Source organism: Mastigoproctus giganteus, chromosome 5 (genome assembly GCF_048544385.1).
Source record: "Mastigoproctus giganteus isolate SK-2022 chromosome 5, ASM4854438v1, whole genome shotgun sequence".
Taxonomy (NCBI): Eukaryota; Metazoa; Arthropoda; class Arachnida; order Uropygi; family Thelyphonidae; genus Mastigoproctus; species Mastigoproctus giganteus.
The window spans coordinates 239,510,913-239,532,576 of record NC_143579.1 but is presented as its reverse complement, the minus strand read 5'-3'; the positions used below and the strand labels follow the sequence as shown (position 1 = coordinate 239,532,576).

General features: G+C 38.7%; 1 protein-coding gene across 1 annotated transcript in view; it reads right to left on the bottom strand.

Annotated features, from left to right (window-relative positions):
- Positions 1-21,664, bottom strand: part of Cmpk (cytidine/uridine monophosphate kinase Dak1) — a 91,104-nt gene that overhangs the window by 15,301 nt on the left and 54,139 nt on the right. Inside the window, exon 6 of the mRNA XM_090374862.1 lies at positions 446-542. Coding sequence (XP_090230988.1) covers positions 446-542 — 97 coding nt within the window. The remainder of the gene's footprint in view (positions 1-445; positions 543-21,664) is intronic.

Genomic DNA, 21,664 nt, shown 5'->3' with positions numbered 1-21,664 from the left:
GCTTACAGACATTAAACCTAATATTGATAAGCTAATAAATCTCCACCAAGCTCATCCATAATTAACTATTTCCATTCATATCGTGACTTATTTATGTAATTAACTTTAATTTTTATGACTTAATTTAAATGACTAATAACTGACTTTATTTATGTAGTTGTAATTTTTTACGAAGAAGGAATAAACTGCAGTAAATAGTTTTCTTTATAATTCACACACATACATGCAGGGCTGCATTTACGTTTTTGGAGGCAAACAGACAAATATTCATTTCAGTTATTTAGCTTCACTTTATATTCGTGGGCTAAAAAAAGGCCCTGGCGAGGGGGATTATGCAGATCAGCCATCTGCATAATCAAACACAGAATGTACAATAGAAGAAAGATGTTTCCTGAAACAATATATAAACAGTTATCCATAATAGTTAACCATAAATGATACTTACTTCATCTGCTGATTTACTTGCATCAACTCTTCTCACCATATCCAGGATTTCATAATGATGAATGATTGGCATGGTATCATTGTAGTATGTATTAAAACTGCAAGAAATTTTGTAATGTTTCAATTACAGTACAAATGTAAGAATACAGAAGAAAAAAAATGCTACAGTATTTTTTTCTATATTTAATATTATTTTACTTGTTTCAGTTCAAAGTTTGTGTGAGCACAGCAATAACATACAAGAGCCTGTACTAAATAATATTGTAATAGGTGCATTATAGTCTTAGTAGCCCTTGCACCAATAAATTAAACCAACAACAAGTTACCATCAGGTATTCAAATAAAATTAAGGTTTCAGAGGATAAATTCTAGCAACATGCCATTCAGAATCACTCATCAAATAAAAATGAACTAAAGAAATCTCTCAACACACTAAGACTGGCTGATTTCATTCTTATCATGTCAGCATGAAAGACGAATTATACTGTAATAGCATCACCCAGTGTTGATCATTGGTTTAGCCACAAAACGTTGCTAAATAGACTAGAACAATTACTGTAATGAATATTTAACAAGCAATTTTTAAAAGATCATTCCTTAACAATCACTGTGATTTCAGTAATGGAAATACACAATCACTAATGATAACTGACTTCTAGTCACCATTTGGAACTTGGAATGAAGGGTTTGTAGTTCTTCTTGCTCTATCAGGCTTCTTAATTTCCTTTAATTAATTAAGAAGGACATTAATTAATTTTTTGCATGTTCTGGTATTCAGTAGAAAAGTATTTCCTGCTTTTATTTTCATTAAGTCTTACCATCCATTTAATTTGCTGAAGAACTAGATAAGTCATACTGTTTGGCTTATAGGACTTGAATGACATTATTCTGATGTGCTCTAGAGCTATCTGAAATGCTGCTAATTCTGCAGTGTAAACATTACACTTATTATAAAGTTGGTGGGATAATGCAGCTTCCGGAAAAACAGCTTTCCAGTTTTAATCTATTGGTATATATATTTTATTTTAATCACATACACAAGGATGAACCCATTTACTATGTACAGCAAAGAAGAAAAATAAAATAAACCACAATCAGAAAAAAGGTCTTGTGCACCAGGGATGATATTAACATACACACTATACAGTCAATAATAATACAATAATCAAAGAAAATTTAAAAATACAATCAAAGTGGACAGATGCACAATACAATTTAGAGCAAGCAGTTTTGCTCTACCCTATATATGAGAAATGATGCCAAACAAGAAAAATTTAAAGTATTCACATGAGTGTTTCACAGTGAAATACTTACATTATTTAAGAGAATATAAAGGATTGAAAATGCCAGAAGGTTATCAAATTGTAGCAGGGTGCTTAATGATTTTGTAATAACTCAGAGCAAGGTGGAAAAGAAATTGAAGTTAAACATAAGAAAGGCACTGGGGTGGATGGGATCTATCCAGTTATATTAAAGGAGGCAGAAAAGGAACTAAGCAAACCCTTAGCCTTAATTATGAGAGCATCCTTGGACTCAGGGGAGGTCCCCCACAGACTGGAGATGTGCAAATGTATCCCAAATTCACAAAGGGGAATTGAAGGGTGACAAGTTTTTTTTTTTTTTTTTTTGATTTGGTAGTTATTGGCGCATCGGCTTCTGTGGCCATTGCACCTCCCAAGGTTTTTGCAGTTCTTTGATCCAAGCCCGAGGCGGGAATCGAACCCGCGACCTTTGGGTTGCCGGGCAGGTACTTTACCCACTCGGCTAGGTGACACAAGTAATTACAGACCAGTTAGTTTAACTTCTGTTCCAAGTAAAATAATGGAGTCACTGGTTAAAGATGCACTGCAGGATCGTCTAGACAAGACTAGTGCCGACCGGGCTAGCTGGGTGGGTAAAGTGCCTGCCTGCCTGCCTGGCAACCCGAAGGTCGTGGGTTCGAATCCCGCCTCGGGCTTGGATCACAGTACTGCAAAAACCTTGGGAGGTGCATTATGGCCACAGAAGCCGATGCGCCAACAACTAAATAAAAAAAAAGACTATAGTGTCAATAATTCAGACGCAGCATGGGTTTGTTAAGGGAAAGTCTTGTCTAGCAAATTTGATTGGATATTATGATGTGGTTACAAAGGAACTGGTGCAAAAAATAATTTTGATATCATACTCTTGGATTTCAGGAAAGCTTTTGACACTGTTGTGCATGGAAGACTACTGTACAAATTGGAGCAGAATGGTATTAAGGGTAAGTTGCTACAATGGATAAAATGATGGTTCAGTGGGAGAAGACAGAGGGTGGTAATCAATGGGTGCTACTCTTCGTGGACTAATGTTATTAGTGGAGTTCCACAGGGTTCGGTGTTGGGTGCACTGTTGTTTTGTATATTTATCAATGATATTCATGAAGGTATATCAGTCTTAGTGTCGAAGTTTGCAGATGATACAAAGGTTGGCAGGGTTGTTAATGACAGTAATGGCAGTGTTGTTATGGGAGTTTAAAGGCGTATAAGCTACTATGGCTATAATGCGCCTATTCATTTTTTATATAGGAAAATGAATAATTTTCACAAGATCAGAAAAGATTAAAGAGTCCAATCTGCTTCAGAAAGTTGAAAAATTCGAAAATATTTGCCTTGTCACCAATGAGATTCTCTAAAGTTATTGGTTTATTAAGATTTACCAGTGATAGCAGGGTTGATGTTCTGTCTTGTCTATAGTAGGGGCAGTCAATGAGTATGTGTTTAACAGTCAGATTTATAAAACAATGTGGACACTGTGGTGGATCGTCTCCTCTAAGTAAATAATGATGGGTTAGATGGGTATGACCTATTCTTGCCCTTGATAGTACTTCTTCTCATTTTAATGTACGGATACTGGAGCACCAAATTTTCGGATCAAGTTTAACTTGAAAGAGTTTATTATTTGTTTGAGAGTGCCAGATTGTTGTCCATTCTGACAAGCATGCAGCTTGAATAGTTAATGCAAAGTCTGATGGTGGAACAGGGATATTAGTTAAGTCTAAGCTAGTTGGATTTTTTGCAGCTTTATCAGCCAGTTCATTGCCCAAAATACCAGAATGTGCTGGAATCCAACAGAAGATGACCTGTTGATGGCATTCTTCAATTTTTAGTAATATGCTTCGTATTTCGTCTATAACAGGGTGAACTTTTATCTGAGAAATTACATAAAGCCATGATCGAACTAAGCGAATCAGCGTAAATAACAGATTTTAAAGATCAATCAGCACAGAGATTTTGTAAGGCCAGTTTAACTGCATATATTTCAGTTGAAAAGATACTGAATTTAGATGGAAGGGATACCGAAATAAAGGTATTCGGAAACACTGCAGCTGCTCCAACGTTTGAATTAGATTTAAAGCCATCTGTATAAATTGGGGAAAAATCACTATATCTTTGAGTGTGAACTGCATGAAGTTGTATGATATTAGATGCTTGTAAATTGCCCTTTCCCCATTGGCAGAGAAATGTCACAAGTCACCAAGGAAGAGAAGCCCATGGTGGTTGACAGCAGGTTGCTACCTGTTGTACGGAATGAACGGAAAGATTCCAAACTTCCATCAGTTCAAGGAGGCGAAGACCAACTGGCTTTACTATGCTAGGTTTATTTCTGAAGAGGTTTTCTAATGGTGGATATAGAACAAATATGACTGAATGGGATGCGAAGCACAACTTTGTATCTTAACAGCATACTTTAGTAACAGTGTTTTTCTACATAATGATAGTGGGGGCTCATGAGTATCAATATAGAGACTGTGTGTGTGTGGACGACTTTCTAAAAGCACCAAGTGCAATCCTCAAAGCACTGTGTTGAATGGGATCAAGCCAGCGTAATGCGCTCATTCTGGTAGAATCATAGATGAGAGCTCCATAATAAACAGGATCATCTGATTAATGACCTGTACGTTTGGGCGGATAAAGCTTTGAGTATGTTTAACTTTTTTAGGGAGGAAGTACGTACATTTTTAATATGGTCTATAAAATTTAGACTTGTTGTCAAGGATTAATCCTAGAAATCTGATGTTATTAGTGACCGGGATGGAGACATTAGAAATTTGAAGTTCGGGATCCGGATGAACTTTGCACTGCCTACAAAAATTGATAGCAACTGTTTTCTGCTGCGAGAGCCGATAGCCATTGAGGCTAGCCCATTGTTGTATTTTATTAAGCGATATCGGAGCTGCCGTTCAATAGACCTCAAATTTTGGGGAATGACAGGAGATGGAAAGGTCATCTGCATAAAGATAAGTCTCGACTGTATTTGGAAGCTGTCTTGTAATAGAATCTATTCTAAGAGCAAACAAAGTGGCACTCAGTACTGATCCTTGTGGAACACCTTCCTGCATGAACGTTTCCGAGAGGGCATGTTGGTACTGAACTTGAAATGATCTAGTATGTAGGAAGTTTTGAACAAATATAGGAAGGTTGCCCCGCAGACCAAGGGAGTAAAGATCACTAAGTATGCCGTGCCGCCAGGTGGTGACAAAAGCCTTCTCTATGTCTATTGAAACCATTACAAGATGTTCATATTTAACAAAGGCATTTCGAATGGCGAATTCAGCCTTGACCATAAGATCTAACCACGACCTATTTTTACGAAAGCTATATTGACTATTGCTCATTAGATGTTCTGACTCAATGATCCAGACGAGTCTTCTGTGGACAATCTTTTCTAGGATTTTGCTGAGGCAGCTTGGGAGAGATATCGGTCTATAGCTATGAGGGTTGGTTGGATCTTTCCCAGGCTTTAGAAATGCCAAAACAGTAGAGTGATGCCAGGAAGCTGGAAAAACATTTTCTGAAAATATACGATTGTAAAAAACCAGCAGCAAACGCAAAGCTTTGTCATCAAGATGTTGTAGCATGACATAATAAATCCCATCTGGCCCTGCAGCACCATTGTGGGCTGTTCTAATAGCATGCAAAAGTCAGAGTATTATAGAGGTTTGTTATATGAAAGAAGGCGGGCTTGTTTGTTTGTTTTGTTTGGTTTTTAGGAGCATTAGCAACTAAGGCCATATTGCTCCGGAATATGCGGTGGTCATTCCTTGACCTTTCCGCATCCTCCGTATTTGGTGGTGACGGGCTCGAACCCCGGTCTAATCAAGAAGCGTGTGCTACGCACTGCTGCTCCTTCCCACCTGGCTACGGAGGCGCCTAAAGAAGAAGGCGGGCAGTTTGAAAGTTAATAGCATGCTTTTCTTTGGTGTTTTTAATTCGTTTGAGTGATGTAGAATAGGCTGATGCTGCTGTGTTTGTTGTTTGGTTTTTAGGAGCACTAGCAACTAAGGCCATATTGCTCCAGGAATATGCGGTGGTCATTCCCTGACCTTTCCGCATCCTCCGTATTTGGTGGTGACGGGCTCGAACCCCGGTCTAATCAAGAAGCATGTGCTATGCACTGCTGCTCCTTCCCACCTGGCTACGGAGGCGCCGGCTGATGCTGCTGAGATTTCAGCAAACGTATTGCCCAAAGCATTAGTAATATCTAAGGGACTGGATAGGTCTTGCCCTTTCCAGAAGAGGATTGGAGAGGGTATAGTAGGAAACTTACCAGATAACTGTCTAATTTTTTTCCACATAGTTTTCGGATCAGTGTTTCTGTTACAGGTCGATGTAAAATGGGTCCAGGATTCTTTCTTGGCTTGCCTTTGTACAAATCGTGCTTTTGCTCTTAGCTCTTATAATTAATAAGATTGGTCGTGGTTGGACATCGCCGAAATAAATTCCAGGCTTTAATTTTTGCTTTCTTTGCTTTTGTGCATTCCTCAATTCCACCAGTAATTATAATGCTTGCGACCAGGGGGATTTGATAATGGTATTGTGTCCTTGGCCACTTTTAGATGTGACGTGATGTAATCTGTTACATTATCAATATCCTGGAGCTGGATTTTTTCCTCATCAAGAGAGATCAATGATTGAAATTTTGCCCAATCTGCCCAAACAAATTTCCAATTCCTGTGGGGTTTGTTTGAAGGAGTCTTTGATATTAAAAAATTGCATATGATCGGAAATGATCATTGCCCACAGGTCATTTGAAACATACCACTCTATGCTTGGGACCAGCACTAGAGAACAAATTGAGAGATCTATTGCTGAGGTGTGTCCAGTTGGGAGTTGTATGTAAGTGTGTGCACCAGTATTGAGTATGGTAAGATTTTGAGACTCTAGAAAGCTTTCAATTAGTCGACCCCGTCTTTCTAGTTTAGGATTGGCCCATAAGGGGTGGTGCCTGTTAAAATCCCCTAATATACAGAGAGGTGGAGGTATCTGTATGAAGAGATCTTCAAGATCTTTTAAAGAGTAAGTATGGTTTGGTGGTAGGTAAATTGAGACAATTGTCATTGAAATACAGAGAGTTATATGAACAGAGACAGCTTCTATTTCAGTTTGAAGTGGAATATGTTTAGTTGGGATATTTGAATTTATTAGGATTGCTACACCACTGTGGGCAGCATTTGTTCTATTACGATCTCTTCGATAAAGGCAATAATTCTTTATCGAAGGAGAAATTTGCGAGGTTAGGTAAGTTTACCGAAGACAAAGAGCAACTGGAGAATACAGGTTAATTAAATCATGGAGATCATCTCTGTTGCAACGAAAGCCTCTGCAGTTCCATTGTAAAAACACAGGCCATTATTTGTGTTTAATTGGAGCTGTATCTAACTGCTTTTTGAAGGTGACTGGCTTTATTACGTTCCAATTTTGAAAACTGGTCGACCGTATCCGTTTCTTCTTCAGCGTAGATTTCTAAAATTGGTTCTTCATGTATAGATGTGCCATCTGTATCCATGATTATGTCCTGGGTATTTTTCTTTGATTTTGGGTTTGTAATATCGGATGTATTAGCACACATATGAGGAGGAGATGCAGCTGGTATTGTCAGAGGAGTGTTATTTGCCTGGTCTGAGAGTTTGGGTTGTTGTTTATGCACACTTGGTTGTTGCTCAGAGAGGACAGTTCTAGCCCAATCAGAAATTAACTTGGTAATGGGAACTGTGACATCTGTTTGAGTGGAAACTGTTTGGTATTTTTTTATTACATTAGCATAGGTACCATTTTTGTTTATAGTAGGTGAAACTAGTTTTATTGCTTCTTGGTAGCTGACTTTATTCTTGACCTTGTATTTTACTATTTTTTTTTTTTTTTTTTCAGTTTTCCATTTTTCACAAATTTTGGAATATGCTGGGTGGTCACCTTTGCAGTTCGTGCACGTCATTTTTGCAGCAGAACAGTCACTCTGATTGTGATCTGAGGGCCCGCAATTTGGGCAGACAGGAACTCCTTTGCATACAGTTTGCGAATGGCCAAATTTTTGGCACTTAAAGCACCAGACTGGGTTCGGGATATAAGGTCTTACCTGACACCTAAGGTAACCAGCTTTTATGGTGGTAGGTAGGTAGGTTCGGTGTTTTAAATGTGGGTATCACTGTTCGAGTAGAGACAGGCTCTCCATCTTTTTTGATGACGATTCTTTTTGCATGTACCACATTTTGATTTTGTAGTTCCTGGACAAGTTCATCCTCCAATACGTTTAAAAGATCCCACTCTGATATTACCCCTTTAGAGGAGTTTAAGGTGGCATGTGGGGTAACCTTCGTGGGAATTCCACCAAACGTAGATACTTTTAACAGTCTCTCAGCGTGTCTACATTCGGTCATTTCAATTAATAAGTCTGTGGATCTCAATTGCCTAACAATTTTGGAGGGCCAGCCACATTTTCAAGACATTTTTGTATCAAAAACGGGGAAAGCTTACTCAATGGTTGGTCTGTGGAGGAGTGTAGAATTAAAAAGAGAGGTACGGTATTATCCATTCCTTCTTTTTTTTTTTTGTCGTTTAGAATGGGATGTTGTGTCATCATGATCTCGATCATGTTTATCTAGGTCTGGATCAAAAGATCCGTAGTTGGACTGTTTAATTTTGTCCATCTTTGCTCCTTTTTGCACTGAGAGGGTGGCTTTCTTCTCCCAGATTTTCAGCCCCGCCATGTGGAGGCAGGAGTGGTGCCACCAGTGACCAAGCGATAAAGGAAGGTTAGTAGTTAGTGTGTTAATAAATAATCCTATGTACAAGGAGAAAGGTGTTTGTTATTTGGTTTTTAGGAGCATTAGCAACTAAGGCCATATTGCTCCGGGAATATGCGGTGGTCATTCCCAGACCTTTCCGCATCCTCGGTATTTGGTGGTGCCGGGCTCGAACCCCAGTCTAATCAAGAAGTGTGTGCTACGCACTGCTGCTCCTTCCCACCTGACTACGGAAGAGCCGTAAAGAAAGGTGTCTTTCCCTTCTGTTAGGTAAGCTAAATTCTTTACTTTAGAACAGCAAAATTAAATAACTCTGAAAAATGAAGGCTACTACTATAATTATCAGCCACTCTTTGAGAAAATCGCTTTGATATCACTTAGAAATTGCTATAGTCACTCGGGGCCTAATGCCAGTGTGCTACAGCAACAGAATCTAGAAAATTTGGGAAGATGGGCTGAAAAGTGGCAACTGAAGTTTAACATCGACAAATGCAAAGTACTGCATATGGGTAGAAGCTACTCCAGAGGAATGTACCAACTGTGTGGTACTACACTTAGAGTGGCAGAAAATGAAAAAGACCTGGGAGTAATTGCAATCAGATATGAAGTTTTCTGAACAATGCAGCAGGCTGCAAGAGCAGGTTATGGGGTTTTGTCAATGATATACAGGAATTTTGCTAGCAGGGAAAAGGAGGCAATTGTTCCTCTGTATAAGGCAATGGTCAGGCCACACCTTGAATACTGCGTACAGGTATGGAGGCCTCATTTTAGTGTGGGGAATGAATGGATCCTCTTACCAAGAGAGGCTTAAGTTCTGCAAATTGTAGCGGCTGGAGACTAGGCACCTGCTAGGTGATCTGATTGAGGTGTATAAGGCCTTGAACGGGTTGAGCACATTGAATTCTGATGGGATTCTTCAACTTGTTCAAATTATGAACCTAAGGGGGCATAAATTCAAATTGAGGAAAGACAGCTGTAGAACAGATGCGCAGAAATTTGCCTTTAGCAAGTGGGTGGTTAATTGCTGGAACAAACTTCCATCTATTGTTGTGGAAGTTGTTAGGTTAAATAAATTTAAGGAGGGACTGAACAAACATTTAGAGGGAATGGTTGTGTAAATTTTTTTTTTGGATGATGCTACATAAGCTCATACGCTTGCTTTCTTGCATCACATGCTGCTATTACTATTACTATAACAAAGAAATACTTCACACAGATGAAATTTACAAAAGAATGAACAATCACTGTGGCTGAAATTTCTGAGTAGCAATTAAAACAATTATTAAAGAAAGCTTTTTGATTCAGTCAGTTGGACAATGTGGGTAGAAACCTTCAATCTTCAAAAGAATTCTTTGAAGTTTGCATTCAAATCCAACTCAAGTTCTCTGGCAAGGAAATTCCAGTTTGATTTGAGTTCGCTAAGAAGGAAAATTCCTTGGACAAGAAAACTATGCTGATACATGTTAAGAGGGCCTGAGAATACATGAAGTAAACCACAGTGTTATGCAAGCCACCGTAGCGAGCGAGAGAGAGAGAGAGAGAGAGAGAGAGAGAGTGTGTGTGTGTGTGTGTGTGTGTGTGTGTGTGTGTGTGTGTGTGTGTGTGTGTGTGTGTGTGTGTGTGTCGGGGAGGGGGGGAGATACTGAAGGCCTGGTGGCAAAATCCGTTAATTAAGACCTGATGTAGCTTTGATATGATTTTTTTTTATCATGAAATGCTTCTTCATGTTTCAAGCAACCGTAAACTTGATCTGTAGTCTGTAATCTGAAATGACTGTATAGCTAATTGTAAAAGATCCTATGGTAGAACATCAGTTCTATTATAGTAAGATAACTGATGAAATGTGATTGCACTTATTCTTAGTTGGTTTTTTGGGTGATGAATGTATGGATTCCAAAGACTGAAGACAAAGTCCGTATCTTCTCACATATTTGACAGATTGCATCTAATAGTATTTGCCATATAACACAAGGAGGGGCTTATTCTGTGTGTTATCAGACACTCAGTCTAAAACACTGATGGATCCAATATCTTTCTATCTCAGAAGATTTAGGAGAAGTCCGGTTGGCCTGCCTTCCTAAAATCCACTCATGCAAAATCACTTGCTGTCTCAATGGTAAGCCGTGTTATGTCACTTAGGGGGGAATAAACATGTAGAGTGGTTCTCTTCAAGACACCTGGTCAGTGTGAAGAGGAAAAGACCAAACCCTCCAGCACATGACAGCACAACGAAACAAATGGCCCTCAGTCCCCAGTGCCTTTCACTCCCCCTCTTACAGCAGCGAGAGGATGCTAAGAATCTTTGGGTATGACCAGGCTGCGATGCATGGAAACTGAACTTGGCATGTTATAACGTAAGATTGCTCATCGGTGAAGATAGGATATTAGAGCTGGAAAAGGAATCACAAGTTTATCAAGTGGAAATCTGCTGTACACTAATAGAAACAGTGAAAGGAGCAAAGGTGGAGTTGCTTTTCTGGTCAATAAAGATATAAAAAACAACATTTTGAAATTCAAAAGTACATCACCAAGGGTGTCAAATACTACTCAGGATTTCTAAGAGGTTATGATGATTTATTCACCAACATTAAGCCATGATGATGAGGAGGTTGAAGAAATGTAAACTGAAAGATGAGCAGAAAACACTACACTATCATTATGGGGGACTTCAATGCTAAGGTTGGAAAAAGACAAAACAGTGCAGAAATGGGAACTATAGGAAATTTTGGAATTGGTGAAAGAAATGAAAGAGGCGAAAGACTTGTGGAATTTGCAGAATCTCAAGGAATGTCAGTAATGAACACTTTTTGTCAAGAAAAGAGTGAACATAAAGTGGACATGGAAGAACCCAAATGGATTAACAATTAATGAAATTGACTTCATCCTCACTAAAAGATATACTGTGAACGATGTTACCGTCCTGAATAAGATAAATGTTGGAAGCGATCACAGAATGGTAAGATGCACACTTGATATAGATGTAAGAAAAGAAAGGAAAACGCTGACTCGAGTAAATAATACAGAGGTCTTTGAGAACAGAAGAGGAGAAAAAGCAGTATGTACTAGAACTTAAGAAAAAGTTTGAGCTTCTTCAGACCGTTCAGGAACAAGATATCGATGAGGAATACTACAACTTTCTGAAAATGATAAAGCCCAAGAAATCTATAGGTAAAAAAATCCAAAGAAGAAAAAATTAGTCAAGGAACACTTGTCATGATGAACTGAAGACGACAAATGAAGAACAAGATAGATAAACACTGACAAGGCCAAAATCAAATACACTGAGTTATGCAAAGCCATTAGAAAGAGACTCAGAGAAGACATAAGATTTAACACAAGAAAAGTACAACAAGCATTAAAGGAAAACAAAGGACTTAAATCAGCAGCCATGAGCAGTAATATAGAAAGACAAATGATACTGAAACTGAAGAATTGTGATGATGTACTCATAAATAGCAGAAGGCTACTATAAAGAATTATATAAGGAGCGAGGGATCGATGCCAGCAGTGGGGAAGATGGATCAGAAATTAGTAACACATATAACATACCAGGTATCCTTCCTGATGAGGTAGAATGTGTTAAAGAAAATGATCAATCAGAAAGCTCCGGGAGAGGATGATATGACACAGAAACTGGCAAGACTCTTCACAAAATGCATTAGAAAAGGTGTGATGCCTAAGTGGAATAATGCAATCATAGTTTTGCTGCATAAGAAAGAGCTAAATCAGAAATTGGAAATTATAGACCAATTAGCTTGTTATCTCACATGTACAAGCTTTTCACAAGGGTCATTAATAACAGATTAGAAAGAATACTTGATGAGAATCAACTGAAAGAGCAAGCTGGTTTTAGGACAGGATTCTCAACTATGGATCACCTTCACGTAATATCACAGCTAATGGAGAAAGCAAATGAATATAAATCACCATTATGCCTTGCATTTGTGAATTATGAAAAGGCATTTGATGCCGTACAACATACGGCAATGTTTCAGGCACTGGAAAGACAAGGCATAGATACCCCCATATATTATGATTTTGAAGAAAATATATGGAAACGCTACCTCCTTTATTAGACTAGATAAAGACAGTAGCAAATTTAAAATCGAGAAAGGAGTAAGACAAGGAGACACAATATCTCCGAAACTGTTTACTGCTGCCCTTGAGAGAGCTTTCAGAGGATTAGACTGGTCACAGAAAGGAGTCAATGTGAACGGAGAGTACCTAAACCATTTATGATTTGGGGTGGGTTTTTTTTTTTTTTTTTTTTTTTTCCTGGTGCAGCAAAAGCCTGTGGCTTCCTTGCACTCATTATCATCAGCCATTTCAATCAACTGCAGTATGAAGGCCTCTCCAGCAGCTTTCTAGTTTCTTCTGTTTTGTGCAATGACCATCCATTTATTATAAAATCTTAATCAGTTATGCACAGCTAGTAAGGATTTTGGACTAAAGATGAATATGGCTAAAACAAAAGTAATGATGAACAAGTATGCCACTGAAAGAGATATAATGATTGAAGGAGCAGTAATTGAAAAGGTAGATTCATATACTTATCTGGGACAAGTTATTAGCGGTAATAATGATAAATGGCTGGAATTTAAGAGAAGAATAAATTTTGAATGGGTAGCATTCAGGAAATATAGTCACATACTGAGGAGCAATATCCCAATTTGTCTGAAACATTAGCATTAGCATTAGTAGAGGCATATGATGCAAGAAAGCAAGCTTATTCAGCATCAGCCAAAAAAAAAAAAAAAACCCTCTCCCATTTCACCCCTCCGTTCGTTCGAAATACCTGTCCAGTTGAGCTTTAAATTTGTTTAGGCTATCAACTTCAACAACAAGTGATGGAAGTTGGTTCCACCAACCAACCACCCGCTGGCCAAAGGCAAATTTCCGCACATCTATCCGACATCCGTCCTTCCTCAATTTGAATTTATGCCCTCTCAGGTGATTATTCTGAGAAAGATGAAGAATCCCATTGGCATTGAGCATGCTCAAACCATTCAAAGCCTTATACACCTCTATCAGATCACCTCGCCGGTGCCTAGTCTCCAGACTCTGTAATTTGCAAAACTTAAGCCTTTCTTCGTAAGAGCAACCCTTTGTTCCATTTACTAATCTTGTTGCCCTTCTCTGTACCCGTTCCAGCAGCTCTACATCCTTCTTGAAATGAGGCCTCCAGACCTGTATACAGTACTCAAGATGTGGCCTAACCATTGCCTTATACAAGGGAATAATCACCTCCTTATCCCTGCTAGAAAAATTCCTGTGTATCATTGACAAGACACCATGAGCTACTCTTGCAGCTCGTCTGCACTGCTCAGAGAACTTCATATCTGCCTGCACAATTACCCCCAGGTCCTTTTCATTCTCCACCACTGTCAGTGTAGTACCGCAGAGTTGATACATTGCTCTGGGGTTACTGTTACCCATATGTAGTACTTTACATTTGTCAATGTTAAACTTCATTTGCCACCTCTCAGCCCATCTGTTCAACCTTTCCAGATCCTGTTGCAGCAGCATAGCGTCAGTAGTGTCCTTAACGACCCTGCCAACCTTTGTATCATCTGCAAACTTAGACATTAAACTTGATATCCCATCATCAATATCATTCATAAACACCGAAAACAACAATGGACCCAACACTGAACCTTGAGGAACTCCACTAATAACATTAGTCCACGTTGAGCAGTGTCCATTGATTACCACTCTCTGTCTTCTGCCACTCAACCATACCCTTATCCATAGCAGCAATTTGCCTCCAATGCCACACTGCTCCAATTTGTGCAGCAGTCTTCCATGTGCAACAGTATCAAAAGCCTTTCTAAGATCCAAATATATAATATCAAAGTTATTCCCTGCATCCAGTTCTTTTGTGACTACATCATAGTATCCAATCAAATTGGTCAGGCAAGACCTGCCCTTAACAAAACCATGCTGCTTCTGAGCTATAACTGAATTCTTGTCTAGATGATCCTGCAGTGCTTCTTTAACCAGTGCCTCCATTAATTTACCTGGAACAGAAGTTAAACTAACAGGTCTATAATTACTTGTGTCAGCCTTTGATCCTCCTTTGTGAATTGGGGTTACATTTGCACATCTCCAGTCTATGGGTACCTCCCCTGAGTCCAAAGAAGCTCTCATAATTATGGCTAGGGGTTTGCATACTTCCTTTGCTGCCTCCTTTAATATAACTGGATAGATCCCATCCACCCCAGGTGCCTTTTTTATGTTTATCCTCAACAATCTCTCCTCCACTTTCCTCTCAGTTATTACAAAATCATCCAGCTCACTGCCAATGTTTACTTTACCTACATCATTCTCCTTCCTGAATAACTCCTCATGCGTGAATGTAGATGCAAAAAACTCGTTTAGATTGTTAGCCACCTGAGCTGGATCCTCAACTGTTGAACCATCAATATCCAGTGGACCAATCTGATTCATCCCTTTCCTTCTCGAGTTCAAGTATGTAAAGAACTCCTTTCTGTTTTTCTTTGCATCCTTTGCCAAGGATTTTTCGTAGTCTGCCTTTGCCTGCCTAATCTCCTTTGTGACTTGGTTACAGACCAACTTATATCTATCATAGGCTTCCATGTCACCCATTAATCTGTATGTATCCCATGCATTTTTCTTCTCTGCCACATGTCTCACTAGTCCATCTGACAACCATTTAGGCCTAAACCTTGAACAATATTTCTTAGTTGGTATGTAAAGCCTGGTAGCCACCAAGATTAGTTCCTTGAATGCTTCCCATTTTGAGTTTGCTGTTGGTAACATCATCAGTTGGTCCCACTGTATAGAATTTAAATACTGTCTCAGACCATCATAGTCGCCTTTACGAAAACAAAAACCCTTCCCTTTACCTCTGATGGTAGTTACCTCCTTGAGTAAATCCCACTTCGTAAAATAACGAACCAATGTATACTACCCACCATGAATTAACAAAGTGAAACTTGGGCACTCACCAAAAGAATGGAAGAGAAGCTGAGAACTACACAGTGAAGAATGGAACGATTTATATTAGGAATCAGACTGTTAGATAAGAAGAGAAACACATGAATTAGGCAGCAAACTCAAGTAAAGGACATTCTTGTCAAAACTAAAGAACTGAAATGGTCTTGGGCAGGATACATAGCTCGAAGACATGATGGCAGTTGGATTAAGAAAATAATGGAATGGTACCCAAGAAGAGCTAGAAGAAAACCTGGAAGACAACAGAGACAGACAGATGAAATTCACAAGTTCTTGGGTAATAAATGGATGGTCATTGCACAAAACAGAAGAAACTGGAAAGCTGCTGGAGAGGCCTTCATCCTGCAGTTGATTGAAATGGCTGATAATAATGAGTGCAAGGAAGCCACAGGCTTTTGCTGCAGCGGGAAAAAAAAAAAAAAAAAAAAAAACCCCACCCCAAGTAGATAAGAAAATACAAATTATATGCTTCCCTCCTCACACAGGTAGCTATCCAGTTGACCTTTGAATTCATTCAAACCTTCAGCCTCAACTAACTGCGAGGGCAACTTGTTCCAATAATCAGCAGCCTGCTGAACAGCAAAAAAGAAAAATTCCTACAATCTAATCTAAACCTAAAACCCTGTAATCTGAATTTATGGCCCCCAGTTCTAGAATTCTTCATAAGTGAGAATTCCACCTTCATTCATTTTACTAATCCTTCTCAGAGCTTTATAAACTTCAATCAAGTCACCTCTAAATGGGAAAAAGCTGGCCAGCATGTTCCTTTTCTCTTGCACCAACCAGAACCCTGCATTAATTCCTGGCTCTAAGAGAATCATTTTCATTTGATCTTCTTTTCTTATGCTTACTGATTGAGCTCCTTCAATATTGCTATGTGTTTTTTGTTTCTGTTTCTGCTAAATTACCCTCAATCTGTTAAAGTATACGGCCTAATAATGTCTGGAGGCCATATCACTAGACTGGAGACAAAGTGCCTCATCTATACATTACAGGTTAAAACTTTAGGCTTTGATACAAAAACTAGAAGGATGCTCAATTTGGTGTTAAGCCGTGTATGTCTACGGGCTTAATAAGGATGAGAAATAATAATGATTAAGATGAGAAAGGTAGAACTAATATTTTAGGCATTATATCTATATATATTGTAATTATTTTTGAGGTGCTCCATAAAATGAGGATTTTTTTTTGTTGTTGTTGTCCAGGTCCAGTATTTGAAAAGCATCACTCACAAACGAGGTTCGTGTACACTGGTATGCAACCATATGTGTAGTTACCTTGGCTATACTCACTTAGATCAATGGGGAGACCATAATATTTCTGGTTCGATTTTAATGGTGGTGTTTCATTTAATAGCACGATCCATTTTGCATTTGGCCTTTTGCACTGCTGTTTTAGCATTGTTACTAACATTCTGTTTAATTTTTTTGTTTTTTTCTGTGGCTGATTTTACATTTCTGGATTAAGTGTTGTTTTCTGCTGGAATTGTATGGCTAGATGCCTTCACATTTACTGCTGTTCAGAGGATTTCAAGAAATTCATTTGCATATGATTTAAAGATTTTTTTTGAAAGAATGATTTTTGCTATCATCCATAAGATCTGTCGTAATTTTTTTGTTTTTTGTTTCTTCTGTGTACAATGCAACACACAAAATAAAGTCCATTCAGTACATCTGAATATTCTTTATTATACACTAAAGGAATGCTGTAAACAAACATCAACCATTGTGGAAGGAGGCTGAAGCCATTTCATCTGTTAACCTTATCTGTAGTTTTATTATGCAGTCGTGCACTTTTATCCTCCCATAATTTATCTATTTCCCCCACACGGTCCTTGAGGTTGTCACAGACATTCTCTCAGCTATGCCAGCCAAGCTGTGCTTGCTACCTGGGAGTCTAAAACGCTGATGGAACTAATATTCAGGTGGAACTCAAGTCAAGTGGACCCAATTTCGGCAAAGTCCAGACGGTCTGTGACAGCCAAATCCTCTGCTTGTACCTTCACAATGGTGGGACTGTTAGTAATCCTGGGTATAACCCTCATGTGCAAGCACACTGTAGGTGACCACCCAGGTCTGAACCAAAAAAACCAGGGGTCGAGGTGTGGCATCCACACACCCTTGTGTGTTACCGGCAATACGAGATGGTAGATTGTATTTCCAGGCAATATGAAGTGGTACTGCATCAACCGGTGCAATACCACCACTTTGCTTATTTGAGGCTTGAAGTGGTGAAACCCATGTTTAGTCTCCAGTGCTAAGTTCTGGTCATCCCTTCCCCTTTTCTTCCATCATACAGTATACGACTGATGTCTTCTGAGGTTATGATGAACACCATGGCGAGATCCAAACTCCCTTACATTTCGAGATTACAGCTCTAAAATGGTGTTTGCAGGCTGGCCACTAGTTACTGCACCGGACCGAACCTATTGGTAGCTCTCTAGGAGGGTTCTGGATCAGTTAGTGTATAATCTTGCTACCTCTACTCTGCCAGATAGTGACTGGAGGGAGTCCGAGTAGTGTGTATGCAGGGAGGGGGGGGGGGCTTTGTCGAGGCCAAGGATCTAGGTATATTCTTATCATGTGTATGCCATATCCAAAAATTTCATTACTTCATACAGCATGTCCCCCCACCTTTTCTTACCATTGAATACACCGTGAATTGTCAAACTAATAGAGCAAGCATATCTGCAAAAAAGATCTAAACCTCCCAAACATTTCCTAGTTAAATTTCACAAATATATGTGGTCTCAGTTCTAATCTTAACAATGTCCATTTCCATTTACAGTCTGCCAAACTTCATGTACTTTTTCTGACAGAATCTCAGTTATCAGTTGATTCAACCACTATTCATCTCAGTTGCCCAAACCATTCGCTGTATGATTTCTTTCACCTCAAAGGTGGTACTTGTGCATATATTCGTTCCGATATTCCCTGTCAGAGACTTGGTAATTTACAATCTTCTCTGGCTTAAAATCTCCCTACCTCATTCTGCCAAATTCATCTGTTGTATCTACCTTTCTCTCAACTCCACTAATCACTTGGAGCCCTTTGACTTCCACTTTTTGCAATTTGACTTTCTCTAGTCCAACTTTCCTAACACTGAGGTAATTTTCCTTGCAATTTTAATGTTCACAACTCCAGATGGCTTCCGTTCTCTAGTCACATAGACCCAGCAGGTCGAGATGCCGAGGCATTTGCAATTACTAATGACCTCACACAGATTCTTCATTTACCTTCAAGAATACTGGACAATTCTAACCATACAGCCAATACGCTTGATTTTTTCTCACAAACAACCCTTCTAAGTACATAGTTGAAGTGAGTGGTCCTTTAGGCACCTCAGATCACAACTTAGTGATTATCTCTTCTCCAATGGAACCTTGATCTCATGGCTATTCCCAACCTCGTGTTGTTTGGCATTACAAGAATGCAAAATGGGATGACCTGCAAGACTTCTTTTATTCTTTCCTCAGTCAGATTACTGTTTCAAAACTTCTGATGTCAAAGTTTGCTCAGATCGTGTCAGTGAAATTATTCTTGGAGGAATGGAATCCTTTATCCCACACTCCACTTTAAAATCTCGCCCTATACCTAAACCTTGGTTTTCCAATAAATGTGCTAAGGCCGTTCAGAAGAATGTTGCACATTGTAATTGGCTTGTTTCCAAATCTTCAGTCTCATTTTCTGCCTACACCAAAGCTCGCAACAAGTGAAAAGCAATTATTAATCGGTTCAAACTAGATTTTGAACAGGTTAAGAGTAGAAAACTTTCTTCTTGCCCTAATGGTAGCCGAGCATTCTGGTCTCTTGCCAAAGCTATTAGCCACAACTTTTGCCCATTTCTGCTCCCACCTCTGTCAAAACCAGATGGTTTTATTGTCACTTCAGCCAAGAATAATGCTGACCTGCTAGCATCCCATTTTCCTTCCAACTCATGTATCAATGATCGGGGTAAAGCACCTCTCAAATGCTCCATTCAATTCCTCCTGTGGTCTTCCGTCAAAAGGATGTCAGAAGGATTTCGATAAATCTTGATGCTAAGAAATGCCCCAGGTCCTGATGATATTTCTCAACTTGTTCTCAAAACCTGTGCTCCTGAACTTACTGCTGTTCTTTGCTGCTTTTTTCACTTTCTTATTCCAAAGGTGTTTTTCCTTCTGATTGGAAATTTGATCATATCCAGCCAGTTGCTAAAAGGATTGACAAATCTCTACAATCCAATTATCATCCCAATGCAATTATTTCTACTCTTTCTAAAGTAATGGAGAAATCAATTAACCGTCAACTCAAACTACCTGGAAACCTGTTTGATCAACGATCGCCAGTATGGGTTCTGTCAGTGTCAATCCACTGGTGATATTCTTGCTTATGTTACTCATTTATGGACAAATTCAATGGAAAAGTTTGGTGAAACACAAGAAGTTGCCCTTGACATCTGAAAGGCTTTTGATCGTGTATGGCATAAAGGTCTTCTAAACAAGCATCCATCTTATGGTTTGCCAACTGTTTTTTGTAATTGGTCATCCAGTTTTCTCTCTAAGTGCTCACTGAAGGTAGATGGCTCTCTGTCTTCTAACTTCTCTGCTCTTTCTTCTTTACCTCACTGTTTTCCTCTTGTATATTAATGACCTTCTTCCACTGACCAGAAATCCTATTCATAGTTTTGCTGATGATAGCACATTGCATTCCACTTTCCAGTTTGAGAAACTTGCCCTGCTCAATCAGCTTCAACTTCTCGAATATCCGCTACCAATTCCTTAAATGCCGATCTCCAGGTAATTCTCCAGTGGGGCAAAGACAACTTGGTTGATTTCAATCCTTCCAAAACTCAGTTCTGTCTTACATCTCACAAAAAAGGATTCTTCTGCTCCTATCTTTGGTGACACTCCAATTTATAGGCAAGATGATATATCTCTTTTGGGGATTACCCTGACTTCTAATCTCTCTTGGTACAAGCACATTACAAATATTGCTTCCTCTGCATCTAAAAAAAACTTTTTTTCTTTCACTCTTGGTGTTAATTTTCTTCCAAACAGCTGTTCACTCTGTACTAATTACAAATTCACCCTATCATGGAATATTGTTCACACATCTGGGTCAGTGGCCCCAAAACCTCTTTCAGGCTTCTAGATTCCATTCAGAAGAGGGCAGTTAGGTTAATTAGTGACTCATCTCTAACAGAGTCTCTCCACTCTGTCTCAAAGACGTAGTTTCTGCTGCATGCCTTTTCTACAGATACTTCCATGGGCACTGTTCCTCTGAATTGGCCTCTATAATTCCAACTCTCTCTCTCTCTCTCTCTCTCTCTCTCTCTCTCTCTCTCTCTCTCTCTCTCTCTCTCTCTCTCTCTCTCAAAACAGTCCAAACATGTGGCGCCACCAGCTAACATCCATTTACTGTCCAACTTCAAACTCAACCAACAGAACCAACTTTCCATGTTCCTTGTTTATTTATTTGACTGCTGCTGTTTTCTGGAACAAACATACGTATTTCCTGAAAATTAGTCTACAGAAGTTCAAGTCTAATGTTAACAAATATCTTCTTTCGTCTTCTCAACTTCCAACCCAAGCATGTACTAAGTACTATAGGTTCTAATTCCTCTCGTGTTTGGGGTTTTCATATATAAAAAAAAACTACACACATTTTGACATTAACTTTTGATATTAACACAATTCATGTTTTTTTATCTGCTATAAACCCTACTGGCTTTGACCATATCAAGTAAGGTATTAATCAAGTTAACAGCCTTATAATTTGCCAAAACAACTATGAACCTATTTATCTCTACATAAGATCCTTTATAAAAATAACAAGGCGTATATAGAATTCCCCAACAGTGTAATAAGAGTGGTCAATTTTAGGTTTTTTAAGAGAAAATATTAATGAAGATGCTTTAGGTCAGGGGTTCTTAACCTTCTTAGTTCCACGGACCCCTTCTCAGAATAATGTTTTTAAATGCATCAAATAAAATTACAAAAAAACCAGTTTAATGAAATAGTTACCAAAATTTAAAAAAAAACATTATACAGTAATATATGTGTTTCTTTCTTAACACATTGAATAATAATACAATACATTTAAAATATAGAAAAGTTGAAGTTAAATTTTATTTTTTAAGGACATAGTATGAAGACTAGTTTTTCTTGAATAAGAACATTAAACTGTGGTGTGGTATTTGACAAGGCAACATGCATGTCATGTT